Source organism: Ostrinia furnacalis, unplaced genomic scaffold (assembly GCF_004193835.3).
Source record: "Ostrinia furnacalis isolate ACB-3 unplaced genomic scaffold, ASM419383v2 OfSCF0876, whole genome shotgun sequence".
NCBI classification, from domain to species: domain Eukaryota; kingdom Metazoa; phylum Arthropoda; class Insecta; order Lepidoptera; family Crambidae; genus Ostrinia; species Ostrinia furnacalis.
Window position 1 is genome coordinate 326,529 of NW_021131115.1, and position 19,138 is coordinate 345,666.

The 19,138-nt window shown below is 36.2% G+C and overlaps 2 protein-coding genes across 7 annotated transcripts in view; one reads left to right on the forward strand and one right to left on the reverse strand.

Annotated features, from left to right (window-relative positions):
• Positions 1–19,138, reverse strand: part of LpR1 (Lipophorin receptor 1) — a 686,741-nt gene that overhangs the window by 221,090 nt on the left and 446,513 nt on the right. The window lies entirely within an intron of this gene.
• Positions 1–19,138, forward strand: part of fw (CUB and Sushi multiple domains furrowed) — a 110,354-nt gene that overhangs the window by 80,794 nt on the left and 10,422 nt on the right. Inside the window, exons 7-10 of the mRNA XM_028301162.1 lie at positions 6,714–6,840; positions 8,159–8,308; positions 16,233–16,409; positions 18,080–18,378. Of these exons, the coding sequence (XP_028156963.1) occupies positions 6,714–6,840; positions 8,159–8,308; positions 16,233–16,409; positions 18,080–18,378 (753 nt within the window). The remainder of the gene's footprint in view (positions 1–6,713; positions 6,841–8,158; positions 8,309–16,232; positions 16,410–18,079; positions 18,379–19,138) is intronic.

Sequence of the window (19,138 nt, forward strand, 5' to 3'; positions counted from 1 at the left end):
TCTAACACCTAACTTACGAAGTTTGATCTTTCATCATCAGATCACCCAAAAAAACCTGAAATAATACAACTTTACTTAAGTATTTAAATTCAATTATTTGCACAGAAACATGGTACAATACAGATGTCAGATAAAACAATTAGGTTCAACATGTTTCGTCTACATGACACGCAAAAATTTCACAATGTCAAGTAATATTTTTATCAAATCATAAAAATATTACTTGACATCGCGAAAACCCTTATAGTTTCGAATGTCTGTCTGTCTGTCTGAGGTTTTGCTTGGAAACTATTGGCACTAGAGAGCTGTAATTTTGTGGAGGTTGGCTAAGGGGTTTCTAAGACTATTTTTCCATTTTGAGATCTGTTTGCAAATTATTAAAGTTTAAAGTGCCAATTTTTGTTCGAGTAAGCCATTACACACATTAATACGTATTTTCACAGCGCCCATACACATCCTCGTACGACACATTTACCTCGCACAGCTTTGGTGGAGACCCCCCACACATTTTCACAGCACAGCTAGACATCCTCGCACGACACATTTTCCTCGCACATCTCCGGTGGAAACGCAGTCAACCTGTGGACTTAGGGTGAGGCCCCATTAGTCCGTTGCGATGCGTGCGTCGCATCATAAAAAATATAAGAAAACAACTTCGCTACGTCGATGCTGCGACGTTTTCCATATATCCTACTAATACACTCGTCGTCAAATAAATCGCACCGCCCGCGACAAGCACATTGAAACGTATGCATCCCCACTTCCCACCAATATTGGCACCATTTAAAGGCCTAGTTCTAAACTTAAAGTTCGCGTCGCGGAAGGTGCGGTTTATTTGATGTTGAGTGTATTATAAATGCGAAAGTTTGGATGTCTGGATGTCTGGATGACTGGATGTCTGGATGTCTGGATGTTTGTTACTCTTTCACGCAAAAGCTACACAATGGATTTTGATGAAAATTTACAGTATTCTTGTTTATAACCCAGAATATTAACATATAGGCTTTAATTTATGACGATCTGTGTCAAACGAAATTTCACGCGGGTGAAGCCGCGGGCATTTTTTATAACGCGACGCAGCGCAACGGACGTATGGGGTTATATGAATATCTGTGGCGGACACACGAGCGGTGAGTGATACCACAGAATAATAATAAGTACCTACTACGTACAGAAGTTTTACTTCGCGAAGGTATTTAAAAAAATGTATGCTCAATGTCATTAACAATATGGTGTAATTTAGCATGTCTCAAGAGTCAAGCACCATTTTGTTGACAAACGTCAGTGATCGGCACTGCGCCGAAGCTATAGGGCTGACTTCGGTAAAATGATGTGACGTGATCCAAACTGCGGAAAATGGCGGAGGAAATACATGATTTAGCATGAATTATTATGAATAATATTAACTAGTTATTTACCTCTCAGTGTCTTGAGGCAACTTAAAAAAGTAGGTACATTCTGTGTTTTTATTATTATTTAGGCAGTTAAATACTGCACAGTATTTAGTACACCATTTTCTTTATTTTCTTACATCATACACAAGAATACGCGTGCGTGAGTCAATGTTCGCTCGTATGTGAGGCCTTGTCGAATAGTATCCTGTAGGTGGGCCATCGTGCGTGTTTTGTTTTCGATGTACTCGCGGAGATGAACAGGCCTGGTGATACGGCGAAATCTTTGCGGTGCGGCGTCGCACGCGTCGATTTTTGGCTCATTGTCACATTGCCAGTTCTTTTCGAACTCTTCATCCGTCACGTTGGAAATTGACCTTTTCTCTCATTGTAATACGGTGTGGGAAAGTGATTAGCATCACAATACACCGATCGGGAACAATAGCCTGATTACAATATTATGTACATGTACAGTTGCCACTCAATACTGGATGTGTTCATTAATGAGTGATATACATAGTTGAACTATTAAAAGTATAGTTAGTAGGTAAGTACGAGTATTAGTGGTTTAATCGCCAGTTTAGTGTAGTGGTTCGTAATCGTAACGGACTACTATGCCAGTGTTCGATTCCCGCACAGTACAAATATTGCGTGTATGAACTTATTTGTTGATCTGGATGTTTTCTATCTATAAATGTATGTGTACCACGTACATTAATAAAACACAATATACATAGAAGTATATAACTAGATAACCTACATAAATAAATGGACGTTCGAGTAAACAGTTCTCTAATCTCCTCACTACAATAAGTTGAGATGCAGCGCACTTAAAATCGCAGGTATTTCATTACTTCGCATTATGAGAAATGTTTCCACAAAAGTGTAATAAACAACATTGCTAGATAACTCTGAAAACTTGCAGGAAATCAAATTAATTCAAGCAATGCCTGCTTCCAGAGAAGAATTCTGCTTATTACAGTTAGGTACCTGAAAAATGTTTTCATTTGACTTGATAAAACTTGGCGTCCTCTGAAGATTTTAACGTTTCATTTTACATTGCATTTTTACGGAATACCTGTCAGTATAATAACTACTTAACTCATATTTGAAACGTGTTTGTTACGACGCAGTTTTTATTCGCAGATACTTCCAATAGCTAAGTATGCTGCTAAATAAGCTGTTTTTTCCACAACGAGGAAGATCTTGGCCTGCATCTCACCTGAAGGATAGTGATGATCAGGCAGAAGGTGAAAGCGAGCGAGCGATAACATTTGGTGAATAAAAAATATGTTTTCGAAACTTGACTGGGTTACATCATCTTACATAACTATACTTAACAAACGTCAAAAATCTGTCAAACTCCATACAAAAAACACCGAGTAACAAAGTAGGTGGTGCGACTAAGCCTTATTGGTTCTATTTCGAGTGAGGTCGAGACGAACCACGAATGTCATCGAAATCAGGGATGTTAAGGATATGAAGTTTCGGTTATGGATACGGTTACGGATATTAGAATAATATTATACCGGTTTCGGTTACGGATATGAAATCATTTCGGATTATCCGAAAGTTTCGGATAATTTTGGTTACGGATATTAGAATTTAAAAAATGTAAAATTCAAATTCTGCGTGACCCACATCCACTTTATGTAGGTACTTACTAGGTGTCGACCTATGATAAAGGTAAAATAGGCGGAGATATTAGATGGTGCCAGAGAATGCCAGACAAGTAACAAATATTAAATAATGTAAAGATTTAGACTCCGCCTTTATCCGAAACTTTTGAATCGGTTTCAGTTACGGTTACTGATTTTTTTTTCGGATATCCGATAGTTTCGGTTACGGATATCCATAACATCCCTGATCGAAATGCAGACGGAAGATGTCGTTACCTGCTTCCCCGCGCCTCATCCCAGCGGCCAGAGGAATCCGTAATATGCAACCGATATTATGATTTACCTGGTACTTATTTACTCGGATATTTTTAGAGGAAATAGCAAATTTTTATACTGATTCTCTTTTCCAGTTAAAGTTAAAATTATAATTTGATTATGAACCCCTCCGTGGTCTTGTGGATAAAAATAAGACTTTCGTTGCGGGTTAGAATCCTATTTGATTAATAATGTGTAAAACTTTGTGTTTGCCCGCATTATATTATAAGGAAATTGAAGGCTTGAATCACTAGGTACCACGTCCAAAAAGTATGATTGAGTGCCTCGGAGGGCACATTGAAGCCGGTCCATTCAATTGAGCCAGACACCTATGTCGGCTCATTAAATCTGAATACCAAGACCTGGTTGCAACAAAAGATAAACGATTTAATGCATCACAAACAACAATGTTTCCGCTACAAATTTTTAAAACAATCTTACCTATCTACTATTTGTTACTTGTTAAACAAGCTTAGCTAAGCTAATAGCATTTTCAACATACCAAACTTAACATTGAAATGTAACAGTAAACAACAAAATCAAATGAAGTAAGTATGTCACCGTGAATACTCGTGTACAAAGCATAATTTGATGAATACACTTTTTTACACCTGAAATACGGGTTCTCTGAAACCTTCTTATATCAGGCTCCAGTCTCTCACACACAAGATGCCTCAAATAATGTAATATAGTAATTTTGTTTTTGTGTGTGAGAGTAATATGATTTTATGATGAAATAAATATGATTTTATTATTTTGTTTAAAATTTCGGGAATTTAATCACCACGTATTTTCCAATAACCTACAGATTTTAAAAACAATATACCTACCTACGCACTAACGAAACAAATTATTATTATCATGACAAAATTAAAGCGAATTGTGTTCGAGATTTTAAAATATCGGAAAACTTAATAATGGGACGGATATAAAATTTGTTTGTGAAGGTTTAATGAAATTATTGGAAGCCTGTGAGCTCCGCGATTTTGATTAAGCCAAAGCATTGTTCTTTCAACTACCTACCACTTTTAATTACGTTAATTACTGTGCAGATGATGTTGTATTAAAATCTCTGAGATATAAAAATAGTCTACTAATAATGCACGCAAAGAATGGCTTGAGATAGGTAACAACAAAAAGCTTTTTATCATGAAAGGCAAAATTAAGTTCTGAATTATTGAATGAAGTAAATGTCATAAACAGGTGGATGAAAATAAAAGTCATTTCGCATTATACATAATTAATTTTACAGTATCTCATGTAATGTAACTGACTGACACGACTAATGTGTTTGTCACCGTACATAACCTTCCCATTTGGTATCAAAAGCACCTTTCAAAATATTTATGTATTTGTCGTTACACGAGTCTCGTACCTTGACACTTTTCAAGCAGATTTTTCCTTTGTTTTCATCTTTTTCAAACAATTTTAGAAATCTATAGAGAGAGAGGTTCGCACTCAAGAGGTTCATAGTTTGATTCCTTGTATGGCACATACAGTGTAAAATCACAAAGTTTTATGTTGTACTAGTCTAGTCATACTTAAAAATCTTCCTCTTGAATCACTCTATCTATTAAAAAAACCGCATCAAAATCTGTTGCGAGTTTTAAAAATCTAACTATAGGTACATAGGGACAGATAGACAGGAAGGCGACTTTTTTAATATGTACCTAGTGATGTGACTTTGTGTGTAAGGTACTTGATACAAATAAGGCCTACCTAACTTTAAATGTTTATATTTCAATAAATATTAACGCTAATCAACAAAAACAAATGTAATTAACTTCTTCCACCTTTTAATTTTAACAATATTACAAAAAATAACTCAATTTTTAACAAAATCTATTCAAAATAAGCAAATTACGAAACCACTGATTTTGGCTTTAATAAATCACCTACACGGAATAAGGCCTATATGATTCAAATGCCTCTTCAGTAGTCAGTCTTATAACATTAAACACGTCGTTTTGTTTGCGTTATCAAAATTTTACATAACAAGTAAACAGAAATATACTGTATCTGTATCTCTAGACAAACTTAAATTCCACTTATTAAGAAATATACATAAATTATAGATAAAATTAAATATTCATAATAACAAAGTAATGATTCCTTACATATATTATCAAAAAAAATTACAAAAACTAACAATATTATTTTTTTGTATGAGGCTTATTAAAGCACCGTGTTCGAATAAGGCCTACACATAAAACCTTTTAAATAAATCAGTTTAGGAACATCATTTAGTCTTGAATTTTCGTAAACAAAATGAGATCTCAATTGTTGTTAGAACCAGGGCATAAAAAGGCTTCTGAATCATCTTTACGAACTCCTACATAATCTTTGTGATACCACCAAAAGCAGTCCTTTATGGTCGTATATCTGCTACGTTGTCTTCGAGACAGGCATGATAATACCAGTTTTTATTATTCTTTCCTTTAGAATTATACATACGGCTTTTTTTCTTAAGTTTTATTGGTTTTGTATTCTTTTTTCTTTTTTTACAGGTTTTGTAATTTTTTTCGACACTTTTTTCTTTTTCTTTTCTGTGCTGTTAGTAACATTATTTACTGAATAAATATTTAGTTACTCAATGACTCATTTAGATTAATTAATTTGTCCATAATCAGGTGTTGACATAAGTATCTAATATGGCCTACCATGCTGAAATAAGGCCTAGGCCTTATTAGACATGTCGCACTTGTTGTCTTTAAAAATTTACAAATAATGCATCTATAGCCAGTAGTACAAATTAAGGTAATTATTAGCTAGTAAAAAATATTTAGAAACGATTACAAAGAAAAGCTTAATCTAAAACAGCGTCATTTTACCGAAAATTTAAGATGAAATCGCCAGATTTTTATAAGAGAGCACGAAATCACCCACCACCTTAGAAGAACGCGTGCCAATTGGTGCTGGGATCATGGATCGGGACGCTTTTGCACTCTACCGGGTTATAGGGCATATGAGTACGTATCCTTGAAATATTATCCCGGCTGGATGTATTTATCTGTGTTTTCTGATGTATAGGCCTTATTAGAACGTAGGCCTTATTTGTATCAAGTACCTTATTTGTACAAGTTTTAAGCACTTTTTGTAATGCGGACTTTAATCCGATATCCGATCCATTTCTCTTACGCCTCATAAAGTACGACAGCAGTGATGTAACTTCGATAGATAAAAACCACACGAAAAAAGTTGGAAAAAGACGAGCTCGTTAAGTAACTACACTGAAAACCAGGGTCGCGCCATCGTTAATTAATGGTTTTATGTATCCTTTTTTTTAATTAGGGATAACAAACAATTGTAAAACTTTTGTCTTTGTGTGATGTCCGCAATGTAATCAATGTTTCTTAGTGTTTATTCTTGATTGCTTGTTCTTCCTCAGGGAGCAACATCGAGCTTCTTGATCCAAGAGCTGGAGCGCCGCAAGTCCAAGCTGAAGACTCAACTAGTCTGGATCGGGGCCCAGAAGGAGCCCGGCCTCACCTCCAGGACTTGGAAATGGGTGGATGGTGAGTACGACCTGGTCAAGGTAACTGCGCACCTGGCTGGAATGCGACTCTCCCTCGGGCTCACACACACTTCCCCGTGGCCGCCCTGTATTGTTGTTGCATACCCCGTCGGGTCACGGTCCAGTGGGTCTCATAGAGACGGTGCACACTAGGCGACACGCGACAGCGACAGCTCGGCAACTTGACCCCTGTTCTTGTCAATTTCATAATAATAGCTTTTTGTCGCGAATCCGCGACTCTGTCGTGAATTCGTGATCTTGTCAGTGTCATATATTAAATTGACAAGAATCGTCGCAAAGTCAAATACAAAGTCGACGCGATTGTCGCCTAATGTACGCCTACACTAATGTACAGTTGTTGACACATCAGACTAACACATTTTGGTGCAAAATCACCCATATCACAAAGATGTCACAGTATTTACCTTAATGTGTCGTCGTCTGTACAAAATTTCACTCAAGAAAAGGAAAAAGTGTTTTATGAAATACAAAAAATGTCTTTTCTAATAATCATTAATGTCACGCGGCCCGTTTTTCGGTGCGACATGTCCCAGCCCAGACAGAGCGCGTTCTTACGCGCAAATCTTTAAAAGCATTTTTTACCATTACGGCTTAAATATTCCATCTTGTTTTCCCTTTTGGCCTTGTAAATCAATAATGTTTTTAACAGTTTTTAACTCTTTATTTAGGAAGCTTTGTTAAGATGACAAATGTCGCTCCATCAGACAGTTGTACAATGTATTTGTGTCTTAGCTGTGGTCTTAGTACCTATTTAATGTTCAGCAGTGGACGTCCTATGGCTAAAATGATGATGATGATGATGATCTAAAATTGGATACCTATCAAAAAAGATATAAAAACATAGTTTAAGGCTCTCGCCCCCTCCGATATATACTAACGTTATAAATCATAATGAAATAACAATTAAACATCGGCCCCTATTCAACCTCATTGAAGTCATTTGCATACTCCGTATAACCTGTGGTCGACTTCGGCGCGCGAAAATCAATCATGTTAGTTTTTTCCCGTAAACGTGTGTAAAGCGCTGTGCTTTAGACAGACATGCCGTTACTCATTTGCGGTGGACACATTTGTAAGTTCTGTACATTTACCGCTACAATTTTATGAAAAACGATGCTTGTAATTTTGAATACGGATTATTGTTGATACCTACTCTTACTTGGCTGAAACCGCTCAACGCTTATCCGAGGCTATTGGAAAACTTGGCCAACACTCCTCACATTATCCGTCCAGGCCAAAACCAAGTATTATGTATGTTCTTGTGTCATTAAATTAACTAATAAACGTTTAATCCCCAGGCGAAGTGGTGACCAAACCTACTTGGGGCAAGGACCAGCCGAACAACTACAACGGCGAACAGAACTGCGTGATGCTGGACGGAGGCCGAGCCTGGCTGTGGAATGACGTGGGCTGCAACCTCGATTACCTGCACTGGATCTGCCAGTACCGTGAGTGTCACCTATAGGTACATATCGACTTTATTTGGTTGCGCTGCGAAGGTGCGACGCGAGATGGTAATAACCCACAAACGTTCTCCGAAGTAGCTTTGTGACAGTTTCATCTGTAATCTTACGTCTTTGTTGCGGGTCCAATGACAGTTTAACTTTCCCCTGGGACAAACTTGACCTTCGGTGGTTGGATTTTTATTGACGGTCAAGCTGTAGATCTTGGCTACACAGGAGTTGCAGCGGGAACGAGAGGTGGGAGTAGTCTCGTTACTTCTTTGTTTTGCAGTCGACATTTACGCTGCAAATTCGTTTGTATCGTTACTGCATAAGATTGCGACTGGACAATGGACATACTCATACCACTTCTATCTGTGAATTGCGCAATTGAATCTGTCACAAGTTACTTTGTCTAAGGACGCACAATGCTAAGCTAATTTGAGATGTCACCAAGCAGAACTCTAGATATAAAAACGCTAAAAGATGGTTCACTAGACTTGGAAGAATGATAAACAATTATATTGTAGTAGAACCACAGGTTAAATACTAACAGAAGGTGCATTCGTTTGAGGATGCCAATATTGCCAATTGAAATGTCCTTACAAGTGGCAATCAATTTCACACCTTATAACCACGAGGGCGGAAGCGAAGTTTCTTTGTATTCACAATATAGGTACCAACACCACAACTGTAGCGTCCAGTGTTGCGAGCAAAGTAAAAAAATTAAACTTGAATGCAAATAAATGAATGTGATATTTATTTGTATAAATTTATTAAAGTTGAGTGAAAACAGTTGGGGCTTTATGATGCTTCCGTACTTTTAAGTTTTGCTGCGTGACACAACTTTACGATTAAATTTCAACTTCACTAACTAATTTATTGTGGAAAAAAATACAAAAATGGGATTGACAGTCATTGATAAAAATTGTGGTCCCTATAACAAATCAATTATGTGACTATCGCTCAATCCAACAAACAATATGACAATAACATTGCTATGTTTCAAAACTTTACGCGAGTTTTAATTGATTTGTGCTGGTAGGTGCTGGTACATTGCATATGCGATTTTATTTATGCTGAAGATTATTTTGCTGTAAGCGATAGAAAGAATCCATGGGGAGGCCTTTGTCCAGCAGTGGACGTCATCTGGCTGAAACGAACGAACAATGTAGTTGTCGGTCCAATATACCATACTTTTCACTATGCTAACTTAGATTATTGCCTCATTTCATGCGGTTGTGGAGTTTGTTGTTAGGTAGAAACCAATAGATATGTATTTATGGATCTCTCCTTAGATCTAATACTTATATAGTACATAATGCGCTAATCTCTGGCACGTGCCAAACTACGAATTAGTAATTAATAAATATGCAGTAATAATGAGAATGTAATACCACACAGTTCATCCTACTAATATTATAAATGCGAAAGTTTGGAGGTCTGGATGGATGTTTGTTACTCTTTCACGCAAAAACTACTGAACGGATTTTGATGAAACTTTACATTATTATTCTATAACCCAGTAACATAATAGGCTATAATTTATGACGATCTGTGCTGTGACAAACTAAATTTCACGCGGGTGTAGCCTCGGGCAAAAGCTAGTAAGTATTAGGTACGCAAATGGTACACCGATTAATAATAATAAGATCATCAGACATGCATGAACATGTTGTGGGATTATCAAATTCGAAATATTTTGTATATCGCTGAGGGTGGGAGAGTGGCGAGGGGAGGGAATTGCATCCCGCAAAACCTAATAGAAAAGGCAAATTCTGGAAAAGACTGGGTGACAGAATTCAATATTTTTTTTATTTCTTTCTATTGCTTTATTTACAAATACAAATATTTTATTATGAAACACATGTTACATTGTCATTACAAATTAGCCATATCCATTTAAGCTGTCCTAGGATAAGGCTGCTCTTCACAATGTTTAAAATTTCCAACATGAGTAGGTAACTAATAATTTTACGTTTAACAATTCCACGAAACTCAGCAATATGTTTATAAACAAAATTTTATAAAAATCTCTATGAAAAACATAAGAAATTATCGCACAGCTTTTATTTATACCTAATCAAAATTCATAGATTAATAGTTTTTCAATTTAGATTTTATGATTGGTATTTATAATTATTACTCAGTGTGATAATAGGTAGGTACACTTATGATATTATTATACGAAACTTAAGATTCAATCCACGTCTGTCCATCATTCTTACTTCAAGCCAAGTGTTTAGCATAAAATAATCCTGCCTAAAAGACTTTTGTCACCGTGACAATATGTCTCTCCATAGTTAAGAATAAGTACTATGTTGTTTCTCTTTTTCTCTTTATAAAAATGTAAAAGAGAAAAATGTATGGTCACGGACCACGCGCACGGTGTCAAAAACCCGTGTGCGCATAGCCTAATGCGATTAATAGCAAAACACTGCCCTTGGTACTATTACTTATTCTGTGACACTGCCACAGGTAGGTTAGTGTGTCTGATTTACTAGTCAACATTCATTTTCAGACGGATTCATTCGTTCATTCAATTTATAGACGCCGACTGAGCTAAAATAATCAAAATTCTTAGAAATGAGCTTTTATAAATTTTAATATAAAGTTATCGTGTCAGAAATTCATTATTTAAAAATAAGTATTGCCAAATCGGTCCAGACTTTCTGAAATTAGCAACAGTACTAACAAAGTAAAAAAAAAAGTCTTTAAAATTGATTCAGTATTAATTACTTACACTTGAATATTAAAAGTGAAAATTTCGAAGCGAAAGCAAATAGTTCCCTTGAATAGTTTCATTCAGGAAGATCAATTTGTTAACAGCAAAGACTGAAGTTGTTATTGAATGCAAACAAGGGCCCAGGAAATGTGCAATCAAATAAAAGTAATTCAAAAGATTAATACAGAAATTAATTACTTAACGACCGACCAATGAAGTTGCAGCTTACACTTTTTACTTTATTTGAGCAATGGATTTATTGTATTCATTAACTCTTCCTTTTACACTTTATTAAGTATGTACTAATTAGAGCCGTTACTCGATGGCCTAGCCCTGGCAAACGGCCCGAGAGAAAATCCTTTGTCAAATAAAAATACAAGCTTAATAATCTAAGCATAATTCAAAATCATTGGCCACAAGAAAACTATTGGCGCACAAACAATTTTCTTGTTTTAGTAAAATCTGTTTTACAATGTTGTGTTTTTAAAATTGTTTGTTTAGCGTCACAGACCATATTGACATTTGTGTGGTCTCTGTGCTCTGCGTCAGAATGTCTGCGTGCTACGAAAAGAACAGACTAAGAGCTGGTGAACGCCAGACCTACGTCATTTTATAAAAGCTGAAAGTTTATCAGCGTATGCTTCCAATAATAGGATATAGTTAATGTTGGTGAATTATGAAGTTTGGGTCATGGTGGCTTTGCACCACCCTAAAAATCTGATTTTTATGTATAATATTTGGGCAATAATTAGAAGTATTTTCCCCAACAGCCAGATAGTTTTGACAGTTCCAACTCCACCATGCAAAGCCACCATGACCCAAACTTCATAATTCACCAACATAATGTCCTATATTGGGAGCATACGTTGACAAACTTTCAGCTTTTATAAAATGACGTAGGTCTGGCGTTCACTAGCTCTTAGTCTAGAATTCATGTGTAACGTACCTGTCTGTGTACACTGGGTCTACTTAGTTATCCGGGACAGGTGGTTATCCGGTCGCGATCCGGTCTCGCGTGATGTTTGCTGAAAAGATTGCAATTACAGAATCCGGATTCGTATTCTACTGGATAGAATGAATCGCTACGTACAGACAGCGCATCGGACTATACATTTTTATTGCAAACTCAACCATATTCCAACTTCTTAAGAACACACAGTCCATACGCTGGCATCTATAGGTAGGTACGTTTAGCTATCAGAAACTCTGCTATCTAATACCTTTAAAAGTTCCTTTTAATCTCGTAGCGCAAATCCAGTCAGGTTCTTACATTTTGTGTGGTTTATTGAAAAATCGTTTTTAAGACGAGCTCAGACAGTCTCCGATTGTCATTACCTACGCATTATGAATTGGCTGAAGGGATTAGGAATGAAGTAGGGTAAACCAGAGAGTGATTGCCCACAGGTAGTGATTGCCCGCTTTTAGAATAATATTGTCAGGTGCTGACTTTGAATCACTCTAGTTAGATTTGAATTTACTAAGTAGATGACTCCGAGATCAATGTACAGTAGATATGTATATTTAAAATTTACAATAGGAAACACTAAAAAAAAACAGTTATGGCGGATTTTGTTACTGAAACAGGTAAAGACTTTAACAATTTTACTAAGGAATTACTTGCTTAGAGGTTAATTTTTTTTTGCAAGTTATTTAATATTCAACTAATGGTGTATAGTCATGACGAAATTATAAGTGTTTTCTCCATTATCAATGAAAATAAATGATAAAATTTGATTCCTAAAGGTCATTTTAACGGTGGGTAATCACTGCACGTAAATCTGTATATTTTTAGTTATTGTCCACCATCATTTCAGTTATTGCCATATGTTAATGTATAGTTATTGCCCAGGGCAATTATTATTAGAGTGTTGCCACCATGCAGTAGTAGTGTTTAAGTTGCTCATTGCTAGACTTGTTTTGCAATTTACAGGCATAAATATTGAAATGGCTTTTAATGTTTCATTTTCAGTAGGGCCAAAGACTCCAAAAGTTCAATATAGCATAGAAAATTTGCAAAAAGCGATCGAAGCTGTACAAGATGTATCCAACAACTTATCTACAAGATAAATTGCTGAAAATATGGTTTGGCTTGAAAAAATTGATAAAAATTCAAACGCAAATACATAAAATGAAAATCCTACGTTAAATCTACTAGTGAAAATGTTAATTGTAAGGAAATAGATACAACTTTAGGGAAGAATAACCAACAGCTAATTGAACATTCTGAGCAACCACTTGAACTGATATAAAAGACGATAAAAAAATAAATACATATAAAATTTACACATAAAATTCAAATTTTTGCGTCATCTATGTTTTGAAGTAGATGATTCTGTATCTACCGATTCTGACTCATCAACATCAGCTCAAGAAATATTTGATAATATAGTTAACTAAGGCCAAACGCAATTTATTTTGAAATTTTGAAAACTATACTACTAGAATTTAAGTTAAATGTTTTGTTTTGTTTATTTAAAGCCTATTTTGTCATTTTAAAATTGATTATTTTGTTTTAAGATACTGGGCAATTACTGTGCTTTGATGTGGGCAATTAGTGTAAGTAATGGGCAATGACTGTACTTTTTGGAGGATTTTAAATTTATTTCAATATTTTCTATGTTACGTAAGTTTTAACTAAAAACTGTTAATATTCTGTTTAACAGTTTATTGAGTTATAAGAAAAAAGTCATAAATGGTCGATAATTAAAATACTTTTTTTAATTTGTCATCTCAATGTGTTTGAAATATTTAAGTTGGCAATAGCTATACCTACGGTTTACCCTATTATCTAACAAATATACTGCTGTAATTGCATAGTGACATAGAAAAAACTGATAGTAACCTTGAACGTGTTGACAAGCAAGTGAAATGAATAAAGAAGTACCTACCTACTGAGGCTGGATGGATGTCTGTTTATCAAAAGAAAAGCTAGGTAACTAATGCTCAGAAAGTTTGGCAACGTTGCACAACCAAGTATGAGCGTATGAGCAACCAGTTAATAATATATATTTTTTAATAATAGGTTTTTTTTTTCTCCCATACAAAACAAGCTTACTACTACTAACATTAAATAAATACTTAAGTATATAATACACAGATATGCTATAATATTGTACAATGTACATATATGGGAGACTGGTACCCAAACTAGGAAAGACCTGTGTCTTGGGCTACCAGGCTTCAGACCTGCCAAGTAACAAAGAAAATATGTATACCTACATTACATATATGTTACAGTGTATTACATCAATAAAAATATTCTTATTCTTATTAACAAGTCTGCGATATAATGCGTGCCAAAAACAAAATAAAGTTACTGGTCAACTAGCTATTTATACCTGGTGACTCTTGAACCTCCAGCAAAGAAGTCATTGCTATTACATTATAAGTGTTACAGACTAAAGTTTGTAACTGTAGTATCAGATGCAAGGTCAATTTATTAGTATTCACCACGCTGTCACCACGTCCCGCCCCAGTCCTGTTCTCAGCGGTGACATTGTGACAAATCAAATCATGCTACAGTGTACTGCTGTAGCTGTAGCTGTACAGGGTGAAGATGACAAATAATAAAGTCAGTTAAAAGTAGGTCACTTTTGTAGTAGTGACGTTCGCAGTTTTCGTACCTTACGAAATGTTATTTTGTTAGGTTATTTTATTAAGTATTTAATGTTTCTGTAAATGATTTGATGTCAATAGATAAATATACCTTTCGACTAAGGAATTTTAAATAGCTTACTAAAATAATAAATTTTAAGCTTCTGGAACTTGGTGCCCAAATCATAAAACAGCTTAACGAAATAATAAAGCTATTATGTACATATTATACCAAAAACTTTAATCATCTATTAGGTACTTACCTATAATAAATCTGTAGAGAGGTCAATTCTGTACATTTGTACATGAAATATATTTTCAAAATAACTATCAGGGGGTGATTAGTGATCGATACTGATGCCAAAAATGCAATCAGTAAAATTTTTGTCTGTCTGTCTGTCTGTATGTTCCTTAAAGAAACAAAAACTACTCGACGGATTAAAATCCGTTAAAACGAAACTTGGTACAATTATTCTTCACACTCCTGGGCAGGTTATAGTATACTTAGAAATTCCCACGGGAACGGGAATTAGCAGGAAAATCCTTTTGTATGAATAATCTAAACCGCTTAAGTTAGACACTTGAAATTTGGCATGCAGGTACCTACCTTAGTGAACTTAAAGCTTAGTTACAACAGGATATTGCAAAATTCCCACGGGAACGGGAGTTAGCGGGAAAAAACATTTGTATGAAAAAATCTTAACCGCGTAAGATAGATGAAGGGGGTAAAACGGGATCCACGCGTACGAAGTCGCGGACGGCCGCTAGTTTTTAAATAAGAACATTCATTCCACAAAATCATTAAATGTTCATACTTAGTCGACACAATTTTCAAATGGTGTAAAATTGATTTTTTTTGTAAGACTGCATTTTTAAAAACTAAACTAAAAGCGGGTAGGCTTTATTGACAGAAAAATCGACCTACCCTCTCTCTAAGTTCACTTCTAAGTGGAACTTGTTTTCGACAATGTATGACAATGCTCACTGATGCTTATCTACTGACTGTGTCAGATTGCGTATGTTTTCTTTTTGTGTGTTTCGTTTACTTTTAATGGAACTAGGTGCTATATTCCAGACAGAACGTCTGGAATTTAATGGCGTATGTGTGAAGTGTTTTACTTATAGGTAAGCTTAAATGTAACATTTAGACAGATTCCATTTCGTAATCGCTTCGCTGAGTTATTATTATGTTTCTACTAAGTATTTTTCCTTTTACTGTGGCACAAAAATACGCCAGTGTCCTCTAGTGTTCGAAAAGACCTTTAACGTCCTAAGTACCTTTTTTCATCGCGTGGAAAATTCTGGAACAACCTGTCCACAGGACAGAGAGTAAGTGCCTAACAGGCATATCAAAGGTTACACCTATGAAATGTGCGTAAACAAGAATTTGTAAGCGGATTCGGGGTGAAGCCACCTTTTTATACGAAACCGCGATAACGAGCTCGTCACCGCGCGTAATAATCACTCAAACATGTCTTATGTTATGGCGCCTTAAATTTTTAATTGTGTGTTATGATTCGGAGCGAATTTTATAAAAGTGTCTTGCTATGCTGAAATAGGTACCTACTTCGTTTTTAATTCTACATAAATGACCAGTTATTCTGTCTGCAGTGCCTCCGTCGTGTGGAAGTCCGGACAAGCTACTGAACACAACAATTGAAGGGAACGACTACAAAGTCGGTGCCACCATTCACTACCGGTGCCCGGAGGGTCACATGCTGTTGGGAGACAAGACCAGGGAGTGCCAGGAAGTCGGCTTCTGGTCTGGATCAGCACCGAGCTGTAAATGTGAGTATCATTTTTTACTGTCAGGGGATTTTTCAGACATCGTGTGGAACTGTGGAAAGGCCTTCTACTAAGTGGACCGATGACCTGGTAAACGTCGCGGGTAGAACCTGGATACGGACAACGTAAGACCGGTCGTTGTGGAACTGCTTTTGGTCCTTTGTCCAGCAGTGGATGTCATTTGGCTGAAACGACAGGGGATTTTAGGACCAGTGGAGTTCAGTAGGTAACAGGGCATTTTATTTCTGACGAAGAATACGATATGTAGGCGTATGCAACATATCAATACCTACTTAATTATAATCACAACCACAAAGTATATCATGAAATATGATATTAATTCACATCGTTAGTAATCCATCGCAGGCAAGTATTATGATGAATCGTTATTATCCCAATCCCAACTATATATATATTATATATATTATCCCAACTAATATTATAAATGCGAAAGTAACTCTGTCTGTCTGTCTGTCTGTCTGTCTGTCTGTCTGTTACGCTTTCCCGCTTAAACCTCGCAACCGATTTTGATGAAATTTGGCATAGAGATAGTTTGAGTCCCGGGAAAGAACATAGGATAGTTTTTATCGCGGTTTTTGAAACAGGGACGCGCGCGATAAAGTTTTTCTGTGACAGACAAAATTCCACGCGGGTGAAGCCGCGGGCGGAAAGCTAGTATATAATATTATAAATGCGAAAGTAACTCTGTCTGTCTGTCTGTCTGTCTGTTACGCTTTCCCGCTTAAACCTCGCAACCGATTTTGATGAAATTTGGCATAGAGATAGTTTGAGTCCCGGGAAAGAACATAGGATAGTTTTTATCCCGGTTTTTGAAACAGGGACGCGCGCGATAAAGTTTTTCTGTGACAGACAAAATTCCACGCGGGCGAAGCCGCGGGCGGAAAGCTAGTTAGATAATAATAAATATTAAGACAATAGCCTTTGTGGCTTAGATATCGGGAAGGCTACATCATTACTAATTATTATATTACTTTATGGACATTAATTACTTATTAATTTATAATATACCTAGTACTATTAAGACTAAGAAGATTGATTTATAATAAGTAAGTAAAAGTGTTATGATGACAAGCGATAAAATTAAAGCTTTACCTGTATAACGTAAAAACAACCCAAATAGGTAGGTTACTTACTTACTCGTTACTCAAACATAAATGGTTCCCGGTTCCCGGTTTTGAACCTGCCACTTTCCTCTCTAGGCTGTAAAGCTAACCACTAGGTAAAGGTTGGTCCTTCGTTTAAATAGGCGGTAAAAGGACAGAATTCTAGACATCGTCCATGTTGATTTATTCATTTTGTACCAGAATTCCTTTGACAATTTGGCACGTTGTGTTACCTAATTACCTACCCTCACTACACATGGTGTCACGAAAACCGTTTGTGTATTTAACTGTCAAATTATACTCGTAGTTGTGTTTTAGACTTAAAAACAATTACAACTAAGTACAATTATGTATTTCGATAGGTACTACAAATTAGTACAAATAGGTAGGTACTTTCTTTTATGTATTGGTAGAATCATCATCTTGGAGAAAAAATGGTGATTCTTCAGGATTCACTCGTACCCAGCTTATAACTCATAAAATACATTGGGTAAAAGAAAAGCAGGTTGCCTACATTGTAGGTAATAAACACAACAATTTCCATTTCAGACGTTGACTGCGGTGGTCTGCCGCCAATCCAAGATGGCGAAGTGTCTTTAGTGGACGGTAGAACGACCCACGGCGCTAAAGCGGTATACAACTGTCGCGAGAACTACACACTCGTGGGCGAAGCGGAGCGGCAGTGCGGAGACGGAGGCGTGTGGAGCGGAGAGGCGCCGAAGTGCCTGTTCGACTGGTGCCCGGAGCCCCCGCCAGTGGCCGGCGCTGTAGTCACCATCAGCGGACACAAAGCTGGCTCTCTCGCTACGTACACTTGCCAAAATGGATTCATACTATTTGGACCCCCGGTGAGTAATATTTAACAAATAATATTAACAAACTTCCCCCAATGACTTCCACATCGCACGGTTGGTAGTCGCCTGCGTCCAGCGCCTTCCTGCTACCTTTATACGGTCGTCAGTCCACCTTGTGAGTGGACGTCCCACGCCTATGTTCAGCAGTGGACGTCCTGTGGCTGAAATGATGATGATAATGAACATCATCATCATCATCATCAAATTTAACAAGCTTAAATACATCGCAGCAGTTATCTTATTGTATAAAAATTGGTAGCGCATTTTCTTACATAACTTTTCAATTCCTATCATTGGAGGTCCGAAAATATTTCTCATACAATTTGATACCATAATGAACATTCTTCATAAAAAATTTAAAACCTACATATTTAAAAACATAATCATTGATATTCATAATATCACTAATCATACACTTAGTTTTTACTAATATTTGTTTTCATATATTTTTCTATACTAATGATCGAAACTCATAATCATTCGAATAAATAACTATAATATTCATAAATGTGATGTATCCTAATATTTGTTTTCATAAATTTATTACTCATAAGTGTATTTATCCATATTATTGAAAATCATGATGTCTATATTCGTATTAAATCGTATTTTAACGTTAAATTAATTTGAAATGGTCCAAAACAGGCAATATTTTGTGCCACAAAACTAACGTGACAGAAACGAATCGCTGCAAAACCGACTCCACGTAGTCTTGTCTGCCCTACCCCTAGAGTGTAATTTAAAAGCCGGAGGC